This window comes from Oncorhynchus tshawytscha, linkage group LG19 (genome assembly GCF_018296145.1).
Source record: "Oncorhynchus tshawytscha isolate Ot180627B linkage group LG19, Otsh_v2.0, whole genome shotgun sequence".
NCBI lineage: Eukaryota > Metazoa > Chordata > Actinopteri > Salmoniformes > Salmonidae > Oncorhynchus > Oncorhynchus tshawytscha.
This window is the reverse complement of record NC_056447.1, coordinates 41403678-41428670: the sequence shown is the minus strand read 5'-3', so window position 1 is coordinate 41428670 and position 24993 is coordinate 41403678. Positions and strand designations below refer to the sequence as shown.

At 44.7% G+C, this 24993-nt stretch overlaps 1 protein-coding gene across 1 annotated transcript in view; it reads right to left on the bottom strand.

Moving 5' to 3' along the window:
• Positions 1-3035: 3035 nt before the first annotated feature.
• LOC112218782 (solute carrier family 45 member 3) overlaps positions 3036-24993 on the bottom strand; it is a 59093-nt gene continuing 37135 nt past the window's right edge. Inside the window, exons 3-5 of the mRNA XM_024379910.2 lie at positions 21272-22078; positions 15641-15906; positions 3036-5053 (exon numbers count right to left, since the gene is read on the bottom strand). Coding sequence (XP_024235678.1) covers positions 4610-5053; positions 15641-15906; positions 21272-22078 — 1517 coding nt within the window. The 3' untranslated portion in view covers positions 3036-4609. The remainder of the gene's footprint in view (positions 5054-15640; positions 15907-21271; positions 22079-24993) is intronic.

Here is a 24993-nt window from a genome sequence, read left to right as displayed (position 1 = left end):
AAAATACCAAGGACAACACATTCGGAGCATCAGTGAAAACTGAGGACATAATAGCAGATTCATAATCATACAGTCATCGGCAAATAGGCCCAATGTGAAGATCCTTGGCACTTGCTATCATGAAGCACAACTAACCGAAACACTGGGCATTTGGACAAATAAAGGACCAAAACATTTGCTAACTTGTTGAAATTCAATGGTTACTTATGTCTATGAAATATCAACAAAACTAAATATGGAGGGAACTCAAAACAGAGGAACAATGGTTTTAATTGACCCAGATGCAACAGTATTGACTACTTCCTATTTACAAATAAATAATGATACACGATGCGTTTACCATATTCTGCACATGCATTAGTCATCATCAGGAAATGCACATTCAGCAAAGATGCTCTTTTAAAACCAGAACTAATACAGGAAATGGTCAGGAGGAATGCATATATATATATATATATATTTAACTTTAAAGCAAACAAAACCATATTTTTAAATATCATGAGTGTACTATTCTGCATGATCAACCAGGAAATCATGAACTGTGTGACAGCAGTCGAGATCAATAAACTATCTGAAAGTAAGCAGCCAATGATGAAAGAGTGGGATGGAAGAATATCCCAATAAATTATAGAGCAGAAGATGTCTTTATACCACATCTATACTAAATAATCATTTATCATTTTTTCACAGAAATAGCTTTTGCACCTTACACCTTTGACAGATGCAATGAAAAGAAGGCAAAATACTTTAATATGTGCTTATGATTTTTAAAAGAACAATAACAACCGACATATGTACAAAAAATACTGACATTTTTAATAGAGGCACTTGCAAAATTGACTTATTTTTCCAAGCGGTCTGGCAGTATGTCTTTATGTTCTACAGTAACTCAGATGAGTATTTTCTGAGTGTGGGGGGAATTTCCAAAAAGTAAATCTGTTATTTAAAAAAAAGTTAACCAGTGTCTGTATTCTTTTGCCCATCTTCATCTTTTCTTGTTATTGGCCAGTCTGATATATGGCTTTTTCTTTGCAACTCTGCCTAGAAGGCCAGCATCCCGGAGTCGCCTCGTCACTGTTGACGTTGAGACTGGTGTTTTGCGGGTACTATTTAATGAAGCTGCCAGTTGTGGACTTGTGAGGCACCTGTTTTTCAAACTAGACACTTTAATGTACTTGTCCTCTTGCTCAGTTGTGCACCGGGGCCTCCCACTCTTTCTATTCTGATTAGAGCCAGCTTGCGCTGTTCTGTGAAGGGAGTAGTACACAGCATTGTACAAGATCTTCAGTTTCTTGGCAATTTCTCACATGGAATAGCCTTCACTTCTCAGAACAAGAATAGACTGACTGACGAGTTTCAGAAGAAAGCTATTTGTTTCTAGCCATTTTGAACCTGTAATCGAAACCACAAATGCTGATGCTCCAGATACTCAACTAGTCTAAAGAAGGCCAGCACAACAGTTTTCAGCTGTGCTAACATAATTGCAAAAGGGTTTTCTAATGATCAATTAGCCTTTTAAAATGATCAACTTTTATTAGCTAACACAATGTGCCATTGAAACACAGGAGTGATGGTTGCTGATAATGGACCTCTGTACGCCTATGTAGATATTCCATTAAAAGTCAGCCGTTTCCAACAACAATTGTCATTTACAACATTAACAATGTCTACACTGTATTTCTGATCAATTTGATGTTATTTTAATGGACCAATCTTTTTGCTTTTCTTTCAAAAACAAGGACATTTCTCAGTGACCCCAAACTTTTGAACGGTAGTGTATGTTTTCAGAAACTTTGCTATGAGACTCGAAATTGAGCTCAGGTGCATCCTGTTTCCATTGATCATCCTCGAGATGTTTCTACAACTTGATTGGAATCCACCTGTGCTATATTCAATTGATTGGACATGGAAAGGCACACACCTGTCTATAAAAGGTCCCACAGTTGACAGTGCATGCCAGAGCAAAAACCAAGTAATGAGGTCGAAGGAATTGTCCGTAGAGCTCCGAGACAGATTTGTGTTGAGGCACAGATCTCAGGAAGGTTACCAAAAAATGTCTGCACCATTGAAGGTCCCCAAGAGCACAGTGGCCTGTTTGGAACCACCAAGACTCTTCCTAGAGCTGGCTGCCTGGCCAAACTGAGCCATCGAGGGAGAAGGGCCTTGGTCAGGGAGGTGACCAAGAACCCGATGTTCACTCTGAGAGAGCTTCAGAGTTCCTCTGTGGAGATGGGAGAACCACCAGAAGGACAACCATCTCTGCAGCACTCCACCAATCAGGCCTTTATGGTAGAGTGGCCAGACGGAAGCCATTCCTCTGTAAAAGGCACATGACGGCCCGCTTGGAGTTTGCCAATAGGCACCTAAAGACTCTCAGACCATGAGAAACGAGATTCTCTGGTCTGATGAAACCAAGATTGAACTCTTTGGCCTGAAGGCCAAGCATCACGTCTGAGGGAAACCTGGCACCATCCCTACAGTGAAGTATGGTAGTGGCAGCATCTTGCTTTGGAGATGTTTATCAGAGGCAGGGATTGGGAGACTAGTGAGGATCGAGGGAAAGATGAACGGAGCAAAATACAGAGCGCTCAGGACCTCAGACTGGGACAACGACCCTAAGCACACAGCCAAGACAACGCAGGAGTGGCTTCCAGACAAGCCTCTGAATGTTCTTGAGTGGCCCAGCCAGAGCCCGGACTTAAACCCGATTGAACATCTAGCTGTGCAGAAACGCTCTCCATCCAACCATCCAACCTGACAGAGCTTGGGAGGATCTGCAGAGAGAAATGTGAGAAACTGCCCAAATACAGAAGTGTCAAGCTTGTAGCGTCATACCCAAGAAGACTCAAGGCTGTAATCACTGCCAAATATGCTTCAACAAAGTACTGAGTTAAGGGGCTGAATACTTATGTTAATGTGATATTTACATTTTTACAAATATTTTTAATACATTTTCAAAAAACTGTTTTTGCTTTGTCATTATGGGGTATTGCGTGTAGATTGATGAGAGGAAAAAACAATTCAATCAATTTTAGAATAAGGATGTAACGTAACAAAATGTGGAAAAAGTCAAGGGTCTGAATACTTTCCGAATGCACTGTATATCCAATAGTGCCAACTGTATTTAGCAACCTCATAATTTAATAGTCCATTTATGCAATGATGTTTGGTTATTATATTTTGATTATGAAAATGTATGCACTCACTCACTACTTACTTTAAGTCACTCTGGGTAAGAGCGTCTGCTAAAATGTAAACTATTATTTAAATATACAGTAACAGATGAGATATAGAAAGACTCATCTGAAAGACACTTATCCAAAGTCATACCATGTTGCCCTGCTCTCTTCACGGCACTCACACTTGCACTTTGAAATTTTCTCTCTCTCTCTCTCTCGCTCTCTCTCTCTCGCTCTCGCTCTCTCGCTCTCTCTCTCTCTCTCTCTCTCTCTCTCTCTCACACACTTATGGTACACAGAGCAAAGTATAAAAAAATTAACAGAACACAGAGAACTGTCATCATACCAAAACTATTTTCAGGAACCCAGTTCACAGTATCACTGCAGTGTTGCTAGTATGACTTTCTGGTATTTTGCTCATGGGAATATTAATGGAGTTCCGAAAATAAGTGTACCTGGATTTTTAAAGTGTTGGATAATTCACCTCATTTACTTTCCTAGATTGTCATGAGGTTGAACATGGGATGATAATGGCAGTAGAGATTATGTAATGAATGGCACTATATGGCGCTGTCTGATATTTCTTGAAAAGAGGGAGAAAAAAATTCCAATGAAAGCTTTGAACCACTTCATCCTAACAATAATGCAGTTACACAGATTACCTCATAGATGACCTCTACCAAACAGGTCGCATAATAAATTCCCATAGGGATACACATATATGTACTGTATTCATATACAAAAGATATATGATAAACCTGTTAATTCCCCAAAAACATCCAACACTAGGGGCCAGTGACACTTAACATTCCCAATATTTCAACCTGGCTGATAACAACAAACAGACAGAAATTCTTTCCCATGCAGGTAATGGGCTCTCCAGATTAACTTGTTCCTATCTCCCGCGGCCAGTCTGCATGAGAACTGACCAATAATCTCCTGTTGACTTCGACTAAAAGCAGACTATTTTAAAGATATAGCATTGACAAACTCCACCACTTCACACATAGATGAGAGTAAAATGGTAATACATCATTTCAGTTGTCTAAGGTCTGATGGAGTCTGATCAAGCTGTGTAGCTAGTTGTACCTGAGGAGAAGGTGAAGGGACCTATCTGAGCGGTCTTCTATGTGACTGAGGGGAACAAGGTGAGAAACACTCTTAAGTACACAGACAGTGTCAACAGACCAGCTAATGCCAGCCAGTTTCTCTCTTGTAGCCATAGTAACTGCCTGCAGTAATCTCTGGAGGTAACAATTGTCACGGGTTTACATTTTCTTTTAATTCTGCAGCACACATACATACAAACGTACAGACAGGCTGCCTCATTGCAATGTGTTGGTAAAGCCATAGCAACGGCCAGCGATGACACTGGAGTGTTGCATGCTGGAAGCAGTCGTGCATTCCTTCACTCCTGGTTACTGAATCTTTCAGCTATTGAGGTCCTTTTGGTCAAAGATGATCTGGTTGGCCAGATAAATGGCGATGATGCCGAAGATGGCGGAGGAGGCCATATAGGCAGTGACGGACTTTGTGAACTGAACAATCATGCCCATGAAAAGAGTGGGAAAGACCTGAGAGAGGAGGAAGGTGCTGTCCAGGATGGCAAAGTCCAACCCTACACCGCGCTTCTCGTAGCCCTCCGGTTCATCCTGCTCGGGGGCCGTGGCGCTGAGGGACGATCCATTCTGGCCGTGGGGAGGGGGGTAGTAGTCTGAGTCTTCCTGGCTGAAGATGGCATGCCCGTTGGTGTCCCCCAGTTTGTGGGTCAGCCCCCCCTCCTCGTCCATGGCTGTCAAATGAGTGATCGAGTCCCGCTTGACCGCAATCCCGTTCTTAAGCATGTTTTTGGTTTTCTTATTTGGCATGTAAACCTGAAATGCAAGGAGATACAAGTACATTCAATATACAGTCTAGGCCTAGGCAGTGTGTGCAAGGGAGTTTGTGTGTGTAGGGCTAGATATGAATATGTGTCAGGAGAGAGCTAGAAAAATTATGCGCAAGATGTGAGCGTTTGTTTGTATTGGAATATGAGTAAGATACATGGCTGTTGACTCAGCCGATACATGGCTGTTGACTCAGCCGATACATGGCTGTTGACTCCTATAGCGTCGAAAGGAGTCAACAGAAATGTATCAGGGTTAGAATATGATCCCATATGGGTCTTTCTGTAAATAATGGGGCCAATGTGTGACATTGGGATCCAAAAATGTCAAAATGGTTTGAAACAAAAATAAAAAATGATTTTCATGCAGTTCCACAGTGAATATATGCAAATTGGCCCATAACTCCACAGTGACGACTCTCCCACTCTGTCTGCCGAATTCTCTCTCTTTGCTCTTGTTTTCCTTTATATGATGTCGGTGGGCGGAGCCGGGAGGGTCGTCAGCGAAATGGGACACACCTGGGCTCGGGTGTGTTCCGGGATAAATACACCTCTTCCCCATTCATTGAGGAGACTCTCTCCATGTAGACATACATGATTAGATTTTGTTTGTGGCTGTTTTGTTGTTTTGTTTGTTGTTTTGTTGTTTTGTTTGTTGTTTTGTTTGTTTGTGGCCGTTTTGTTTGTTTGTTTGTTTGTGGCCGTTTTGTTGTTTTGTTTGTTGTTTTGTTTGTGGCCGTTTTGTTTGTTTGTGGCTGTTTTGTTTGTTTGTGGCCGTTTTGTTTGTTTGTGACGGTTTTGTTTGTGTGCTTGTTTGTGGCCATTTTATTTGTTTGCTTTGGCACCTTTCAACACCCCTCATTATCACATTTATGCATGCAACCACTCACTTACACTACTGACTACACACACACGCACCATTGTTAATTGTATTTAGTTTACTTCAGTAAATAAATATATTTTGTTACTCCCCATCTCCACATTGTCTCCCTTTTCGTCATGAACTTCAAGCCGGTTCGTGACAAGTGGGGGCTTGTCCGGGATCATAAGGTTGGTTCCTAGACATTTTGGTGAATAGCACTTTGTTGCATTATGAAGGTCTAATACTAGTATCGTTTGGCTTACTAGTATGTGTATTGTGTTTGGGAGAAAAAATTGAGTTAATGTTAAACTCTGTAGGTGCTTTTTGCATTTTTGTTACAGCTTTTTTGAGTTGTAATGTTTGGTGCCCAGAGTTGGTTGCCTTTGTTTGTTTGGTAAACTTGCCACTGCGGTGGATAGTTGGTTGTGCGCTGCATTGGAGAGAGTACATTGGTTAGTTTCCAGGCCCCTGCCCAGGCTGGAGACACTTGCTCTACTCGCTGTTGGGACATCGGTCTGAGGTGAGTACAGTCGGCTGTGTACCTCAGTGGGAGATTTGGGTACGGTAGTGAAACTTGCTACCCGGAGCTATAGCCTTTCTTTTCCCCCTGTTAGGCTTAGCGATGTGTTTCACTTTGGAATATGTTGGGCATGGTTACTTTGTTTTGTTATTTTTATGGTGTCTGTGGACTGAGCAGTTGTCTTGGGGGCACTTAAAATTATTATTTAAAAAAAAATGTAACCAGGTAAATGAGAGCTTGTTCTCAACTGGCCTACAACTGTGACCTGGGCAAGATAAAGCAAAGAAGTGCGACACAAACAACAGTTATACATGGAATAAACAAATGTACAGTCAATAACACAATAGAAGTCTATATACAGTGTGTGCAAATGGCGTGAGGAGGTAAGGCAATAAATAGGCCATAGTAGTGAAGTAATTACAATTTAGCAAATTAACATTGGAGTGATAGATGTGCAGATGATAATGTGCAAGTAGAGATACTGGTGTGCAAAAAAATCATTTAAAAACAATATGGGGATAAGGTAGGTAGTTGGATGGGCTATTTACAGATGGGCTGTGTACAGCTGCAGCGATCGGTAAGCTGCTCAGATAGCTGACGCTTAAAGCACATCTGTGACTTAGGGGAGTCTGCCAGTGTGCCCCCTTCCCTTGCCAGCGGGCTACAGTGCGTAATTACCTCCCGCAAATCCGCGCGAAGACTAGGGTTGAGTTATTTTAGGTTTTGGGGAAGCTCTACATATATCATCTCTCTTGTGATGCCCAGTGTGATTGTCATTTCTCTGGTTGTGGTCTGGTGTGCTCAGCAGAGGGGAAGAGCGAGAATTTGTTTTTTTTTGTATTTACTTGTGACTATGGCGTCTTACGTAGATGAGTTCATTCGCTTTCCATCAGAGGAACTGTTGGAATTATGTACTAAAGAACAGCTGTTGAAGATGGCTGAACACTACAAGGTTGAAATTAGTGATAAACATCAACAACAAAAAATTGTTAGGTTGATCTTGAAGGCCAATCTGATGGAGAGGGATATAGACGTTACCACGGGGGCAGCTTCTGCTGAGGACTCGCCATCTCCCCGTTTCGTTACAATAGCTGCTCCAGCTGTTAGCCCTAGTAGTCTTCTTTTTGAACAGCAGAAAGAACTGTTTCTGGTACAGCTAGAGTATGAAAAGGAATTGGAATTTAAACAGGATTTGGAGCATGCTAAAATCAAGCTGCAACAAGAGCGGCTAGAGTTGGTTAGGGAAGGAAAGCTCTCAGGGGAGAGTGTGCTCTGGGAAGGTGACCCAGATTTACCTAGGGGCCGCTCCTCTTTCGGTCGTGCGCCGGACACATTTGATATTGTTGGAAACTTAGTTGCCAAAATTTAATGAGAAGTACCCTGAGACATTCTTTTTGTTGATTGAGCGTGTTGCTGACGTTAAGAGTTAGCCTGATTCTGACCACACTTTAATGTTGCAGTGTGTGTTGAATGGTAAAGAGCAGGAAGCATATTCAGCTCTTAGTGTTATGATGAGGTTAAAATGGCTGTTATAGATTTACGAATTGGTTCCTGAGGCTTACCGCCAACGATTTAGAACTTTAAAAAGGGATGATAGACAGACTCATGTTGAGTTTGTGTGAGTTATCTTCACAGTTTAATCGCTGGTGTTCCGCCTCTGCAGTTATGACTGATTAATTTAAGGACACAATCCATGATCGTATAGCCACGTACATTAACGAATGAAAAGTAAAGACTGTCGATGAAGCTGCGGTTTTGGTGGATGAGTGTTTTGACTCAAGTGTCTTTGCAGAGCCCTGTACTCGGAGTGACTGGGGGCGTTCAGTGAGATTTGGGCTTCGGCCACTGAGATACTCTGGTGCAAGGGCAGAGTTTCATTCAACTGGGGTTGAACCTGACTCCTGTGGTAAAGCTGACTTTGGTCAAGTGTCACTGTCAGGGCTCAGGTCATTGGAAAAACGCATGTCTGGTTCTCAGGGCTCAGGGTAAATTCAGCACTTGCGCTTATGTTAAATCTAAGCCGAAGGCGTTAGCAGTGCCTGTCCCACATCAGTTCACTCCTGACACACTGTCACATGCTGAGGGGCATGTGAAAGTCCATATTGACCCAGACTATTTACCTCTCATTACGGAGGGTTTTGTGCCTATGTTAGGAAGTAACGACCTAGTGCCAGTGAAGATCCTGAGAGACACAGGTGCCTCTGAGTCATTTGTGTTGGAGTCTGTTACCCTTCTCTGCTGAGACTTATTTGGGGAATAGTGTTTTAATTAGGGGAATAGGTTTGAACACTGTCAGTTCCATTGCATAAACTGATGTTGGATTGTGGACTGGTGAAGGGTGAAGTTGTTGTGGGGGTGCATCCTTCGTTGCCTATTGAGGGTATCGACATTATCCTTGGGAGTAACTTGGCTAGTGAGCGTGTATGGCCTGTTGTGTTTTCCATCTCTAGTGATTTCCGCTAAGCTGTCATTTGTAGGGATTCCTGATGAGTGCGCAGAGTTTCTCAGAAGTGTTCTCTGCGTGTGACGTGTTCTATGAGCCGTGGCAACCTGGTCACTGTGCCGGCTAACAAGAATGGCACAAAGAAATCTGTCACTACTTTCCTTGTTATCCCATTATCTGTACCCCACTCCGATGTAATCAAGGAGCAAAGGGTTGACCCCACATTAGAAGAGTTGCGTGACCAAATTGTGCCTGTGGAACAGTTGGGAGGTGTCGCCCATGGCTATTTTCTCCAAGATGTCCTGATGAGAAAGTGGGTGTCATGGTGGTAGTTTTGTGGGAGGCTATTAGTCAGGTTGTTGTACCAGTTAAGCTTCGTGAGTTGGTGTTGACAACTTCCCACAAAGACGTTGCTGGACATATGGGTGTGAGGAAAACCTACAATCGCATATTAAGACATTTCTTTGGCCTAGGTTAAAGAGGGAATGTTTCTGAGTTTATCAAAACTTGTTACACCTGTCAATTAAGGGGCGGCAGGGTAGCCTAGTGGTTAGAGCGTTGGACTAGTAACCGGAAGGTTACCAGTTCAAACACCCGAGCTGACAAGGTACAAATCTGTCGTTCTGCCCCTGAACAGGCAGTTAACCTTGGCCATCATTGAAAATAAGAATTTGTTCTTAACTGACTTGCCTAGTTAAATAAAGGTTAAAAAAAATAATAATAACTGGTAAACCTAATCAAGCTATTAAGCAGGTACCACTGTTTTCAATTCCTTTACTCAGCCAACCTTTTGAATATCTGATTATTGACTGTTGGTCCTCTGCCTCGTTCTAAAAAGGGTAGTAGTTACCTGTTCACTGTGATGTCAGACCACTAGGTTTCCTGCTGCCCATCCCCTCCGGTCTATCACGACTAAGTCTGTGCTAAAAGCTTTGACTCAGTTCCTCACTGTTTGGAATCACTGTCTCCCGAGCCCCTCAGTCCCTGTTATTTTATGTGTGATTTCCGGCAACGCCTGTACGCCGCTGGTGAGATGGCTAAAGAGAAGCTATCATCTTCACAGGAGAGGATGAAGGGCATATTTGATCGGCGAACTGAGCCTCGTCACTTTAGTCCAGGTGACCAGGTTCTTGCTCTGCTGCCAATTGTTGGTTCTCCTTTTCAAGCTAAGTTTCAAGGTTCATTTACCGTTGTGAGCCAGTGCACTGAGCAAAACTATCTAGTTGCCACTCCAGAATGGAGAAAAGCACACCAACTGTGCCATGTAAATCTGTTAACCCTATTATGCATGTTCCTCTGAGGCTGAACAGGGGGTGTCTACAGAGGACGATAGAACCTGTTATTTTGTCCGAAACCGTTATTTCGCTGGGTTCTTGTCATGCTAGGTCTGTGCATGGGGAGGAAGATGTTCCTGGTCCCAATGATTGCATACTGCAGGGTAGATTTAAAAAAAATCAGACACTGGATGTTTTAGACAGCCTTCTCGCTCATCTACCTGTTGATGGGCGGGAAGCGATGGTCGGTCTGATTCTGAGATGTCCAGGTTTGTTTTCTTATACACCTACACGTACACACTTAATAGAACACGATATTGACGTTGGATGCTGACCCCATTCGTCAGAGGTTCTATAGAGTTTCTTCAGAGAAACGGCGTTGTCTGGATGCTAAGGTCAGGTACATGCTGGAGAGATATAGCAGAGCCTTTCTCCAGTTGGGCTTCTCCCTGTATCTTGGTCAGTAAACTGGATGGGACAAACAGATTTTGTATGGACTACCGTAAGGTAAACAGTGTCACTAAACCAGATTAATTTCCTCTTCCTCGGATGGAGGACTGCGTTGATCCGGTTGGCGCAGCTAAGTTTGAGCATATTTGACCTGTTAAAGGGCTATTGGCAGGTGCCACTGACGAGTAGGGCATGTGAAATCTCTACCTTTATTACACCCTCTTGTCTGTACTCGCAGTCAGTTATGAGTATCGGCCTGCGTAAAATACCTGCCACATTTCAGCGACTTATGAACAGGGTTGTCTCCGGTCTGGCCAGGTGCGCTGTTTGTCTGGACAATGTAGTGATATATACAGATACTTGGGAGGAACATCTGTCCCGTATTCAAGCCTTGTTCGACCACCTAGCTGCTGGTCGCCTCACGAGCAATCTGGCTAAATGTGAGTTTGCTCAGGCGACCGTTACATACCTTGGAAAGGTGGTTGAGCAGGGTGAAGTGCGTCCTGTTTGGGCTAAGAGCTATTGATGATTTTCCACCACCGACTACTAAAAAGGAACTGGTGCTTTTCTTGGGAATGATTGGTTATTACCGTAGTTTTTGTAGGGACTTCTCTACTGTGGTCATTCCCTTGACAGATTTGCTGAACGCTAAGGCTGTTTACATCTGGTCTTGTTGTCAACAAGCTTTTGAAGATGCAAAGAGGTTGCTTACCTCAACTCCAGTGCTGGCTGCTCCTTGTGTGGATTTTTCATTTACTTTGCAGGTGGATGTTATTCATGTAAATACTTATTCCACCATAATTTGCAAATAAATTCATTAAAAATCCTACAATGTGTAGTTGAAGTGTACCTATGATGAAAATTACAGGCCTCTCATCTTATTAAGTGGGAGAACATGCACAATTGGTGGCTGACTAAATACTTTTTGCCCCACTGTAGAACCACTCCTCCCCCCAAATATCATGCAAAAAAGTGGTCATTACCCCTTGCAGAATAATTTATATTTTAGGCCTTGTGTAATGGTTTTCTTCATCTGAACGAGAGGCGGACCAAAGCGCAGCGTGGTTGTTTTGATTCATGTTTTAATAAATCCCTTTACATGAACAAACTAACAAAAACAAGAAATGTGAAAACTCAAAACAGTCCCATCTGGTGCAAAACACAAAGACAGGAACAATCACCCACAAACACACAGTTAACCCAGGCTACCTAAGTATGATTCTCAATCAGAGACAACTAATGACACCTGCCTCTGATTGAGAACCATACTAGGCCGAAACATAGAAAACCCCAAATCATAGAAAATCAAACATAGACTGCCCACCCAACTCACGCCCTGACCATACTAACTAAACACAAAACACAGGAAATAAAGGTCAGAACGTGACAGTACCCCCAAAGGTGCGGACTCCGGCCGCAAAACCTTGACCTATAGGGGAGGGTCTGGGTGGGCGTCTGTCCGCGGTGGCGGCTCTGGCGCAGGACGCGGACCCCACTTCACCATTGTCTTAGTCCGCCTTATTGACCGCCTCCGTGGCTTTCTCACCATGGCCACCCCTGTCAATGACCCCACTGGACAGAGGGGCAGCTCTGGACAGAGGGGCAGAAGCTCTGGACAGAGGGGCAGAAGCTCTGGACAGAGGGGCAGAAGCTCTGGACAGAGGGGCAGAAGCTCTGGACAGAGGGGCAGAAGCTCTGGGCTGACGGGCTCTGGGCTGACGGGCTCTGGCGCCTCAGACTCCGGCAGCGGCGCCGGACAGGCGGGAGGCTCTGGCAGCAGCGCCGGACAGGCGGGAGGCTCCGGCCGCAGCGCCGGACAGGCGGGAGGCTCCGGACAGGCGGGAGGCTCCGGACAGGCGGGAGGCTCCGGCAGCGGCGCCGGACAGGCGGGAGGCTCTGGCAGCGGCGCCGGACAGGCGGGAGGCTCCGGCAGCGGCGCCGGACAGGCGGGAGGCTCCGGCAGCGGCGCCGGACAGGCGGGAGGCTCCGGACAGGCGGGAGGCTCCGGCAGCAGCGCCGGACAGGCGGGAGACACCGGCCGCAGCGCCGGACAGGCGGGAGGCTCCGGACAGGCGGGAGGCTCCGGACAGGCGGGAGGCTCCGGACAGGCGGGAGGCTCCGGAAAGGCGGGAGGCTCCGGCAGCGGCGCCGGACAGGCGGGAGGCTCCGGCAGCGGCGCCGGACAGGCGGGAGGCTCCGGCAGCGGCGCCGGACAGGCGGGACCACCTGCAGGGAGGAGACAGAGAGACAGCCTGGTGCGTGGGGCTGCCACAGGAACCACCAGGCTGGGGAGACCTTCAGGAGGCTTGGTGTTAAGAGGAGGCACCTGAAGGACCGGGCTGTGGGGGAGCACTGGAGCTCTGGTGCGCAACCTTGGCACCACTTCCCCAGGCTGGACAACTATTTTAGCCCGGACCCTCCAGAGTGCAGGCACAGGTTGAACCGGGCTGTGGGTAAGCACGGGAGATCTAGTGCTTACTACACGCACCTCTCCCTTAGGCTCCACTCCCACATTTGCCCGGCACGGCGGAGCGCAGGCAGAGGACGCACTGCACCCTCCCAGCGCCCGGAGACACAGCACGCAGAGCCGGCGCAGGATAACCTGGACCAAAACTGCGTACCGGCGACCAGACCCGCTGAGCAGGCACCATACGCCCTGGCTCAATGCCCACACTCACATGGCACTTTCGGGGCTGCCCTATAGCGCACCGGGCTATGGGCACGCACTGGCGACACCGTGCGCTTAACCGCATAACACGATGTCTGACCAGTAATGCGCTGCTTATAATAAGCACGAGGAGTGAGCTCAGGTCTGCTACCTGGCTTAGTACCACACCTCGTCTGCCCCCCAAAACATTTTTTGGGGCTGCCTCTCAGGCCTGTCGCACTGCCGTGCTGCCTCCTCATCCTCTCTCCGGCTGCCTCTGTTCTCCTAGCTGCCTCCACCTGTTCCCATGGAAGGTGATCCTTTCCCGCCAGGATCTCCCCCCAGGTGTAGCAACCCTTGCCATCCAATACATCCTCCCATGTCCAGGAGTCCTGTGATGCTGGCCGCTGTTGTTGCCGCTGCTGCTGCTGTCGTCGCTGCTGTTTACCACGCCACTTGGTCCGAGTTGGGTGGGTGATTCTGTATGATTTTCTATGATTTGGGGTTTTCTATGTTTCGGCCTAGTATGGTTCTCAATCAGAGGCAGGTGTCATTAGTTGTCTCTGATTGAGAATCATACTTAGGTAGCCTGGGTTTCACTGTGTGTTTGTGGGTGATTGTTCCTGTCTTTGTGTTTTGCACCAGATGGGACTGTTTTGAGTTTTCACATTTCTTGTTTTTGTTAGTTTGTTCATGTAAAGGGATTTATTAAAACATGAATCAAAACAACCACGCTGCGCTTTGGTCCGCCTCTCGTTCAGATGAAGAAAACCATTACACCTTGCCAATGCATTGATATTCAAAGTATTATTACATTCTAAAATATGTGTGAATAATTAGGACAATTCCTGATTTGAATAGACTGGATCCATGCGTGGCGATTTTTGAGTCCCACAAAGTAATGAATAGCTTTAGCGTTCATCTCACCATCACTGTTTAAGTATTGAGAAAGTGACCAAAAAAGGTTCCTTTTTTAATGGAAGAATTTGTATGGAAAACCAAGATTAGATGTCATCCTCATAATAACCACATGTGGTTTTACAGCAACAGAGTAGCGCAACACCCTTCAATTGAAGTGGAGGGAAATAAACGAGTGGCCACATCTCTCACAAATTATTTTTTAAGGGAGCAGGAGAACATAAATTGGCTACAATAACTTTTCTCAAATTGAGGACATGTCTGATTTTCAAAGTAGGCTGATTCCAGTACTTGAATTTCTGAGCTCCCAGTTCAAGTAAGCTACTTCAAGTCCCTTGTATATTCTTTAACATTGCAGGTCTAACATGGAAAACAAAATGCTTTTGTCATGTTATTTATTTACCAGGTTATATTGTGAATAAGCCCACTAGGCTATGTAATTTGTTTTCATTATATCTTAAATAATTCATAGAAGAGCGTTGGTTGTTGCACACAATTGTAGACTGTGTCCAATCCGAGGCACAAAAACACTTGAAAACATGAACTCATTATCTTGATTCTTTCTCTTAAATCTGGAATCCTTCCCTGCTGGAAATCAAGCAGTCAACAACAGATTATCAACATCAATTCGCTAGGGATATTAGATCCAACAGTGGATCCAGGCACAACGGTCTTCACCGGTGAAATGAACGAGGCACCAAAATATTCTGGACATTCCTTGCATTTCTTTTTCCAGCACTTGAGCTGTTGCATGGCATGTGCTATCACAACAGCTGTTCCTCACTTGACTGTCATTCGTAAAATTCCTTCCTGGATCAGATTATGTGTGAAAATATCACGGCATAACTAATCAGCTGGACACCAAATGCTCATCCAACAAGTATTGTGCATAATTATTGAAGAACCACGTTAATGACAGTATCAATTTAGGTGTTAACTATCAAGGTAAGGTGACTCTTTATCGGTTAGAAGCATTCGATTTTGCAATGCATACATTATTTTGAATTTGTGTGCCCATGAATACTGTTTTCACCAGTAACATAAGGAAACCCTAAATGTACTTGTACTTACACTGCATGTTCCGACAGCTCGATCCAGGATTCTTACAGGGTTCAAGTTCAATGTCTAATTTAACTGACTAATGCTTAACATATATAAGAACAACTTACATTGCCATAAATGCAAGAATAGAAAAGTTATGTTTTATGTCACATGATTTTGGGCAAATCTGTCAAGACACCAACAATGATAAAACATCAACTTGTTAATTTGATTGAATATAGCTATGACCCCCCTTATATCAATGTAATAACAGGAAAAAGGCATTATCAATGACTTATCAACAGCTGTAACAAGCTGTTAATTGTAAGAAATCCTCACTGGTACCCTAATTTATAGAAAGACCCATATACACTATTCACAGTGCAGAGTCCTGTATGTAAGTGTGCCTTTCGGTCCTTACCTCCATTTCCTTGTGGTAGTGACATGTGAGGGTGTAGGGCAGCGTCTGCAGTGTGGCATAGGCAAAGCCTGTCAGAGCTGACATCAGGCTGACCAGGACCACGCTCTTGGACATACATATGACCAGGGCAGAGATGGTGAAGCTCACCATGCTGCTCAGGTAGACCCGGCGCGAGCCAAAATGGCGAACCAGTCGGCTCATGAGCAGGGAGAAGACGGTTGAGGTAGCACACTGAAAGAACAGGCCCAAGCTGCCCATACGGATGCCTGCAAGACAGGATTGAAATTGTGGCAACAAATTAAGATAAAATATTATGTTATATTAATTCTATGCCCTAACACTCAAACTGGACAGTTTTATCTCAATCTCTTTATTCAAAGACTCAATCATGGACACTTACTGACAGTTGTGGCTGCTTTGTGTGATGTATTGTTGTCTTTACCTTCTTGCCCTTGCTCTGTGCTGTTGTCTGTGCCCAATAATGTTTGTACCATGTTTTGTGCTGCTACCATGTTGTGTTGCTACCATGTTGTTGTCATGTTGTGTTGCTACCATGCTGTGTAGTCATGTGTTGCTGCCATGCTATGTTGTTATCTTAGATCTCTCTTTATGTAGTGTTGTGTTGTCTCTCTTGTTGTGATGTGTGTTGTGTCCTATATTTATATTTTATTTATTTTATTTTTAATCCCAGGCCCCTGTCCCCGCAGGAGGCCTTTTGCCTTTTGGTAGGCCGTCATTGTAAATAAGAAGTTGTTCTTAACTGACTTGCCTAGTTAGATAAAGGTTAAATTAAAAAAGATATACATATATATAAAAAATGGTTATTGGTTACAGTAATTCTTCATTATTCTAATTTTAGTTAGTAAGCTAGCCATTAGATTGCTAATCGCCTCAGGTGTACATATCAGGTAAGACCCAGATGCAGACCACAAATAAACAATAGTTTAATGTTCCAACAGGGGCAGGCAATAGACAGGTCAGGGCAGGCAGGGGTCTGTAAACCAGAGGTGGGGCAACGGTACCGGGTGGCAGGCAGGCTCAGGGTCAGGCAGAGGTCGGTAATCCAGAGGGGGGCAAAGGTACAGGTCGGCAGGCAGGCTCAGGGTCAGGGTAAGGCAGAGTGGTCAGGCAGGTGGGCTCAGAGTCAGGATAGGCAAGGGTCAAAACCAGGAGAAAAGAGAGACTGGAAAAAGCAGGAGCTGAGACACAAAACGCTGTTTGACTTGAACAAACAAGACGAACTGGCAACAGACAAACAGAGAACACAGGTATACATACACAGGGGATAATGGGGATGATGGGTGACACCTGGAGGGGGGTGGAGACAATCACAAAGACAGGTGAAACAGATCAGGGTGTGACAATACACAAACAGGAACAACCCAAGGTCAAACACAATACTAATACACCACAACCTGCAGTGGTTGCAAATGTAAAATACAACCAGTAGCCTCATCCGGACACTAAGTATTCAAAACTACAACTGTAGGATCCGGGTTATGATCTGTGTTCTAAGTGTGTTTTTTCCATTTCACGTCATACTTTCAACCCATCTAAATATACAATACACTTTACCACAGATTAACCTATAGCTGCATTAATGGTTCTTTATGTGTTTTGTAATTCTGTTTGCATACGCCATCAACACACAGAAGATATCTGCTCAGTGAGGAATTTAAAGACCAGCAAACAGTTGAGTCAGCAAACAATTTGACTGGACTGTATCGGAAACCATCACAGACCAAATTGACATGTTTGCTGAGGTGGTAGGTCTTGCTCAAGTTCCACCAGATCTGGGTTAAATAACTATTTGATATCTTTTCAAATACTTAATATGTGCTTGATTGAACTTGCCTGGCTTAATGGACTAATAGAATAGTCCCAAAACTGAAAACCCTGCCTGTCTGGCACTCCAGGTAGGATATTGCAAATGCTCCAAAGAATTCAACTATCTTCATCTTCTGCACATCTATCACTCCAGTGTTAATGTTGAATTGTAATTATTTCGCCACTATGGCCTATTTATTGTCTTACCTCCCTTATCTTACCTCATTTGCACACACTGTATATATACTTTTTTTCTATTGTGTTATTGACTGTATGTTTGTTTATTCCATGTGTAACTCTGTGTTGTTGTTTGTGTCACCCTGCTTTGCTTTATCTTGGCCAGGTCGCTGTTGTAAATAAGAACTTGTTCTCAACTAGCCTACCTGGTTAAATAAAGGTGAAATAGGGTTAGTTTATTTATATTTATTTATTTATTTAAGTATTTGAACCCAGGTCTGGGTCCCACCAGCGCCTGCTCAGGGTCTCACCCATTGAAGAGAAATTCAGTGTGCAGACTCCTGAGTTCAAATATGTCTGAAAACCAGTTTGTTCTACCCTCTACAGTCTACATGGCATTACAAGGAGGATCTATATTCCAAATAAATAAATGAAGGGGCCTACAACTACCATGGAAAGACGACTACCCGGACCGACTTTATTTGTAGTATTTAAAGCGGACTGATATTACAGTAGGCTGTAAGTGCATAGGTCACAAGTTCAGCAACATGGCAGCTAATGTCACATGGGAAAAGGATGTGGATGGACTAGCTGTTTTAAAGCAAAGGACTAAGCACATTACAAACACTGCATGAGATTAGCTTTAACCAGCATTGGAAGTTCAGGGTATACAATCAGACCTTCACGGAGGAAAAGCCACATTGCGGTAAAAAAAAGAGGTTAACACAAGATAATCTCAATTATGGGGTGTAATCTCAATCGCACTCCACATTGCCCTTTCCCACCTGGACAAAAGGAACACCTATGTGAGAATGCTGTTCATTGACTACAGCTCAGAGTTCAACACCATAGTGGCCACGAAGTTCATCACTAAACTAAGGACCCTGGGATTAAATACTTCCCTCTACAACTGGATCCTGGACTTGCTGACGGCCACCCCAAGGTGGTAAGGGTAGGCAACAACACGTCTGCCATGCTGATCTCTCTCAGGGGAGTGTACTTAGTCCCCTCCTGTACTCCCTGTTCACCCTTGACTGCGTGGCCAAACACCGGTACCCCCTGTAAATAGCCTCGTTATTGTTATTTTATTGTGTTACTTTTGATTATTTTTTATTTTAAATATTTTCTTAACTCTTCTTCTTGGTTAAGGGCTTGTAAGTAAGCATTTCACGGTAAGGTTTACACTTGTTGTATTCGGCGCATGTGACAAATAAAGTTTGATTTGATTTGATTTAATAATACATGCTTTGTTATAACTTCAATAAATATGATGTCAGGCTTCAGACTTTTGTGCTTGGCCTGTCCTGTACTTGAATGAACATGCTCTTTGTGCACTGATTATGACATTAATGCACTGTGAGTGTGACATTCCTCCTGGTCCTGCAGGCATGGGAGAGAGAGAGGGAGGTAGAAGCAGGAAGCATTGCAGAGCTCCACTACACACAGAGAAGAGACCTGGAGGGCGCTCACTCTCGGTTTCTCTCTCACTTTGTCTCTTTTGCTCTGGGTCTGTCTCTCTTTGTCTCTCACCTCTCTCTGCTGGGAGTCTGGGATACTATGCCTGTCTCACACAGGTCACCCCGAACCAAGGCTGCTGTGTGATCCTCCAGTCAGATTTAATGCAGTTTGAAGGTCAAAGACACTGACAGTGCTCTTCTCCTTTTACAGTGACCTTCCCCTTCTCATCCAATAAAGCTTTGCAATCTTCTACACGCTTAGAGAAAATGGTGCTATCAAGAACCTAAAAGAGTTTTTCGGCTATTAGGCAACTAGATTCAGCCGCGGGACGATTTTTGTTGGCGTGAATGGTCGGGGGGACGGAAAATAAATATTATAATTTGTACACAGACCACATCTAAAAAAAGGTTGCATTTGAAAATAACAATAATTTAACATGTTGATTACATTGAGACACGATCACATCTCTTTTTTTTATTTGTGGGTTTACTTAGGAACAGATTTATTTTTGCTGAATTCCTTCGATTTTAGTAATCTTTCTAGTCATAAAAAATTGGCTTGCGGGCTGATTTTGGCCCACCGGCTGCCTGTTGCAGATCCCTGCCATAGGAGAACCCTTTGAAGAACCATTTTTGGTTCCACGTAGAACCCTTTTGGGTTCAATGTAGAACCCTTTCCACAGAGGGTTCTACATGGAACTCAAAAGGGTTCTACCTGGAACCAAAAAGGGTTCTATCTGCAACCAATCATTTTTCGAAGAGTGTAGGGGATTAGGAACCACACTATTAAAGGGTAAAAGCCAATTTATGCTTGAACTGAAAATGTGGTATGGAGGCCTCCTCTGGAGGAATGCAGAGGCCAAATTGAGCTCCATATTGCATCGCCGCGCACCTCCCACATTTTTTAACAATGCGGAGGTCTCCATATAGCTACTTATAGCTCTGCATTGACATGATTGGTTGATGGTAGGTGATTCAGAGGTTCTGTATAAACACAAACTCACTTCCTTGACAACAGCTCTGCACAACAGCTCTGCGCTGTTCTGCGAAGCGCAAGAAGTATGAATGCCCTGACTTCTGCAGAGGCCGTGCCACCGTAAATAAGGGCGGTGCACAATTGACCCAGCGTCGCCCGGGTTTGGCCGGGGTAGGCCGTCAGTGTAGGTAAGAATGCATTGAGCGACTCCTCTCACAGGTATGCTTTCACTTTTCAGAATTAGAAGTGTGTGGCAACGGAATGAATATTGTAAATAAAGGATTTGAAGAAAAATATATATCTGCCTCGTGGGACTAGAACTCACAACTATGAGCAAACTGTCTTAGTGGAATGTGCCACCAATCAGTCATAGCGATTGAAAAAAAATACGAGCTGAAATGACCACCACTGTCAACTATTTCTTGTTACGATGGATGTAGCTACGACTATAAACGTGTAATCTTCATAGCATATATGTTTTTTTCTTCTTCGTAACAGCACATACAGTATCTGGATTGAAATGTACTTAAGTACAGTGGTGGAAAAAGTAGTACATTTATACTTGAGGAAAAGTAAAAAGGAAAAGTAAATGCTATACATCAAATCCCTTATATTAAGCAAACCGGACAGCACAATGTTATTTTTTACATTTTTATGGACAGCCAGGGTCACACTCCAAGACTCCAATTTACAAACACTGAGTCCGCCAGATAAGAGGCAGTAGGGATGACAACGTGTTATATTGCTAGGTGCGTGAATTGGACTATATTGTTGTCCTGCCTGAGCATTCGAAATGCAACAAGTACTTTTTGGTGTTAGGGAAAATGTATGGGAGTAAAAAGTACATATTTTATTTAGGAATGTCGTGGAGTAAAATTTTAAGTTGTGAAACATATAAATAGTAAAGTACAGGTACCCCAAAAAAAGACTTAAGTAGTACTCCAAACAATTTTTACTTAGTTACTTTACACCACTGCTCTATTGGCCACTTGAGTACTTTGGGTTCTCTGATTGTGAATCCATCAAATATCAAGGATCTATAGTCCCAATGAAGCAGAGCTTGCCGAGCCCAAGTGTTTATGTGATAATATCAAATAGTGTCTACATGAGAGATTGAGAGGCACTCTGAAGCTTGCCCTGCCAAAGTTAGTGAAAGAGTCACACAGTATATCTACAAAAAAAGAGTCAACTCACCATCCTCGTAACGTTGCCTGGAGGCAGTCCCGGGGGCAGCGCTGGGCATGCCTTCGTACAGCCCCTCCCCCATAAAGTCTGTGTAAAAGAGCATGAAGGACATGACGGCCATCCAGCTGCAGAGCTGGGCCATGCACAGCTGCCTCATCACCCGGGGCACGTGGCAGTAGCTGCGGTAGATGGCCGGCGTCATGGACCAGCACGTCCTCAGCAGGCACAGTAGCGGAACCGACTTGGGCAGGTAGCAGCAGGAGCGCGGCACACCACAGCGACCTGCCTCCAAGAGAGGACCAGGCTCCAGGGCCGCGGTGCACGGCGGCTCCTCCGACACCCTCATGGTGATCAGCACGCTGGTCACGAAGATGAGGATGAGCATGAAGAAGAGGCACTCTGCCTGGCCACCCAGGTAGACTGACAGCAGGCCCCGGCTCCAGTCCAGCGCAGGCAGCAGGTAGCCCACACAGCCTCCCAGGCTGACCATAAAGGAGAACATGGCAAAGGCCTGGTTGCAGTCCTCCTCATTGCGGTACAGGTCAGACAGGAGCGCCTCCAGAGGCGTGAAGCACACCTGGCCACAGAAGTCGAGCAGGCCCACACCGAGGATGAGGAAGGCCACCTGCAGGGCGCATCCGCCCCAGGAGAAGTAGGCAGCCAGCAGGTCGGCATGGGGGATGATGAGGAGGGCTAAGAGGACTCCCAGGGACAGCAGCCAGATGAAGGGCCGGCGGCGGCCGTAGCTGCTGTTGCAATGGTCACTGGCTGAGCCAATCAGAGGGATGAAGATGAGACCTAACACTGGGCCGATACCTGGGAACAGAAAGAAGGGAAGTAGTGAGGTTGATTCATTGGTTGTCAGTATCAAAGTCAATGCCAACATAATAGTTATTGGATTTGAGTTTTACCACAATATTTACCTGTGAACTGGGAAATGTGCAATCCAACAAATGTCCTGGCTGCATCTGATGTTTTCTGGTATCTTCCAGCTTACTATTTCACTACCTTCCCCGTGCTGACAGGGCTTGGAGGCAGGCTCTGTGGCCCCACTGGCCACTTTACTGCTACATCCATCTCTTTGAGTGCTTGTGAAGGATGCCTACAGATGGTTCTGTGCCCCGAGCTAACTCACCGTCAACCTCCCTCTCCTCCCCACTGCTCCACACTGCTCCCCACTGCTAGCTTTGGCTAATTGGAACACCTCATGACAAAGGCTGCTTGTGTAGCAACACGACTCACATTCGACTCACATTCCCCACAATGGCCAGATGTATGCCTCTGGTTTCACAGTGGGAACACGCACGGAATGCTTCTTTTGAAAACATGGTTTCAAATTCCATCAAAATATATAATAAAACATATTAACTAGATCCACATGAGGGACGCCACAAGTGTCATTCTGATTAAATATGTGTGGAGACCGGAGAGTATAATGAATATTCCATTATTCCATTCCCAGACAATGACCTTTTATGTTTAGGATTTTTCTACCTGGATGGATATCTGACAACAACACTTTGTTGGAAACTGTTACACAATTAAATGAAAGAAACCAGATATTATTTTATTGGCATTAAGTTGTGTAATGGTTCCCAGGAAAACATTTCCCAAGGTAAAAAAAAATGTGGTTGGTTGGGGGTTTAGTTCATGTTGACAGGCTCTCAGTGGAGCAGCCCCACAGACAGACTGACGGGCGGACAGACAGGCGGACGGAAGGCCAGGGACAGAGACATACAGAATGGGTCACTGCAATCAGACCCTCACTCACATTTCTGCCTGGCTGCCGCAGCTGTGGAAGCCCATCATAACAATCCAGTGTGTAGAGCCTGATGGTACAGTCTGAACTCTCACACACACAGTCCTACTCTGCTAAATATGAGCTCTCTTTCCCTCACCACACACCACCAGCATTTTGCTACACCTGCAATAACATCTGCTAAATAAGTGTATGTGACCAATCAATATGATTTGACATACAATACCAGTATGTATGCACACCACAATGTACTTTCTCATATAGAATACACACACAGCAATGTGCTTTTAAACTTGATACAGTACACACGCACCACACGCACACACACACACCAACCCACCCACCCACCAACCACCACCACCACGTGATCACAAACTTATAAGCAGTATAAACACACCACCATGTGATCTCTAACTTATAAGCAGTATAAACACACCACCATGTGATCTCTAATTTATAAGCAGTATACACACACCACCATGTGATCTCTAACTTATAAGCAGTATACACACACCACCATTTGATCTCTAATTTATAAGCAGTATACACACACCACCATGTGATCTCTAATTTATAAGCAGTATACACACACCACCATGTGATCTCTAACTTATAAGCAGTATAAACACACCACCATTTGATCTCTAATTTATAAGCAGTATACACACACCACCATTTGATCTCTAATTTATAAGCAGTATACACACACCACCATGTGATCTCTAACTTATTAGCAGTATAAACACACCACCATGTGCTTTGCACTCATATACAGGACACACACTATAATGTGATTTTCTAACATAAGACATAAGCCCCTGCCATGCCCCTGCCACTCTACAGAAAGCAGAGTAGAAGAGTAGATTAAAGAATTAAAGAGAGGCAACTGGGAAGTATAAATCCAGAGAAGTAGCCATTAGATAAAGTAGATGGACTGCATCTGAGAATCTGACATTACTGCTAGGAAAACCAGACATAAGCCTCCAGGACACAAGTTCCATCTCCATTCACTTAACACTTGACCGTTCCATTAGAAGAAGCTAAAGCAGAAAGTGAATGAGGTTTTGTGCCATTCCCCGATCAGGTTTACGGGTTGTGTGGGAACGATACAAATACAAATCTCCTGTTTGCGTGCAGCTGTTTAGAGAGAGGGAGAGTGGAGTGTACGTTAAGACACCTCATATTATCCGTCCACTGGAGCTGTAATTGCCATATGCACATTTTGGAGGGACAATCTAAATCCGTTTGGTCACAAGATAATCTGAGAGAGAGAAGAAATGCTTTTACAGCAAACCATCTAGAAGCCATTTGTGGGCAACAGGATGATGCAACTATTTACATCGCCTACACAAAAAATCCACTGCAGAACGGTGGCTATATATACACAGAGCCAGTGGTGCAGCACGGTGGCTATATATACACAGAGCCAGTGGTGCAGCACGGTGGCTATATATACACAGAGCCAGTGGTGCAGAACAGTGGCTATATATACACAGAGCCAGTGGTGCAGAACGGTGGCTATATATACACACACAGAGCCAGTGGTGAAGGCCACGGTGGCTATATATACACACAGAGCCAGTGGTGCAGAACAGTGGCTATATATACACACAGAGCCAGTGGTGCAGCACGGTGGCTATATATACACAGAGCCAGTGGTGCAGCACGGTGGCTATATATACACACAGAGCCAGTGGTGCAGAACAGTGGCTATATATACACAGAGCCAGTGGTGCAGCACGGTGGCTATATATACACAGAGCCAGTGGTGCAGCACGGTGGCTATATATACACAGAGCCAGTGGTGCAGCACGGTGGCTATATATACACAGAGCCAGTGGTGCAGCACGGTGGCTATATATACACAGAGCCAGTGGTGCAGCACGGTGGCTATATATTCACAGAGCCAGTGGTGCAGCACGGTGGCTATATACACACACAAAGAGCCAGTGGTGCAGCACGGTGGCTATAT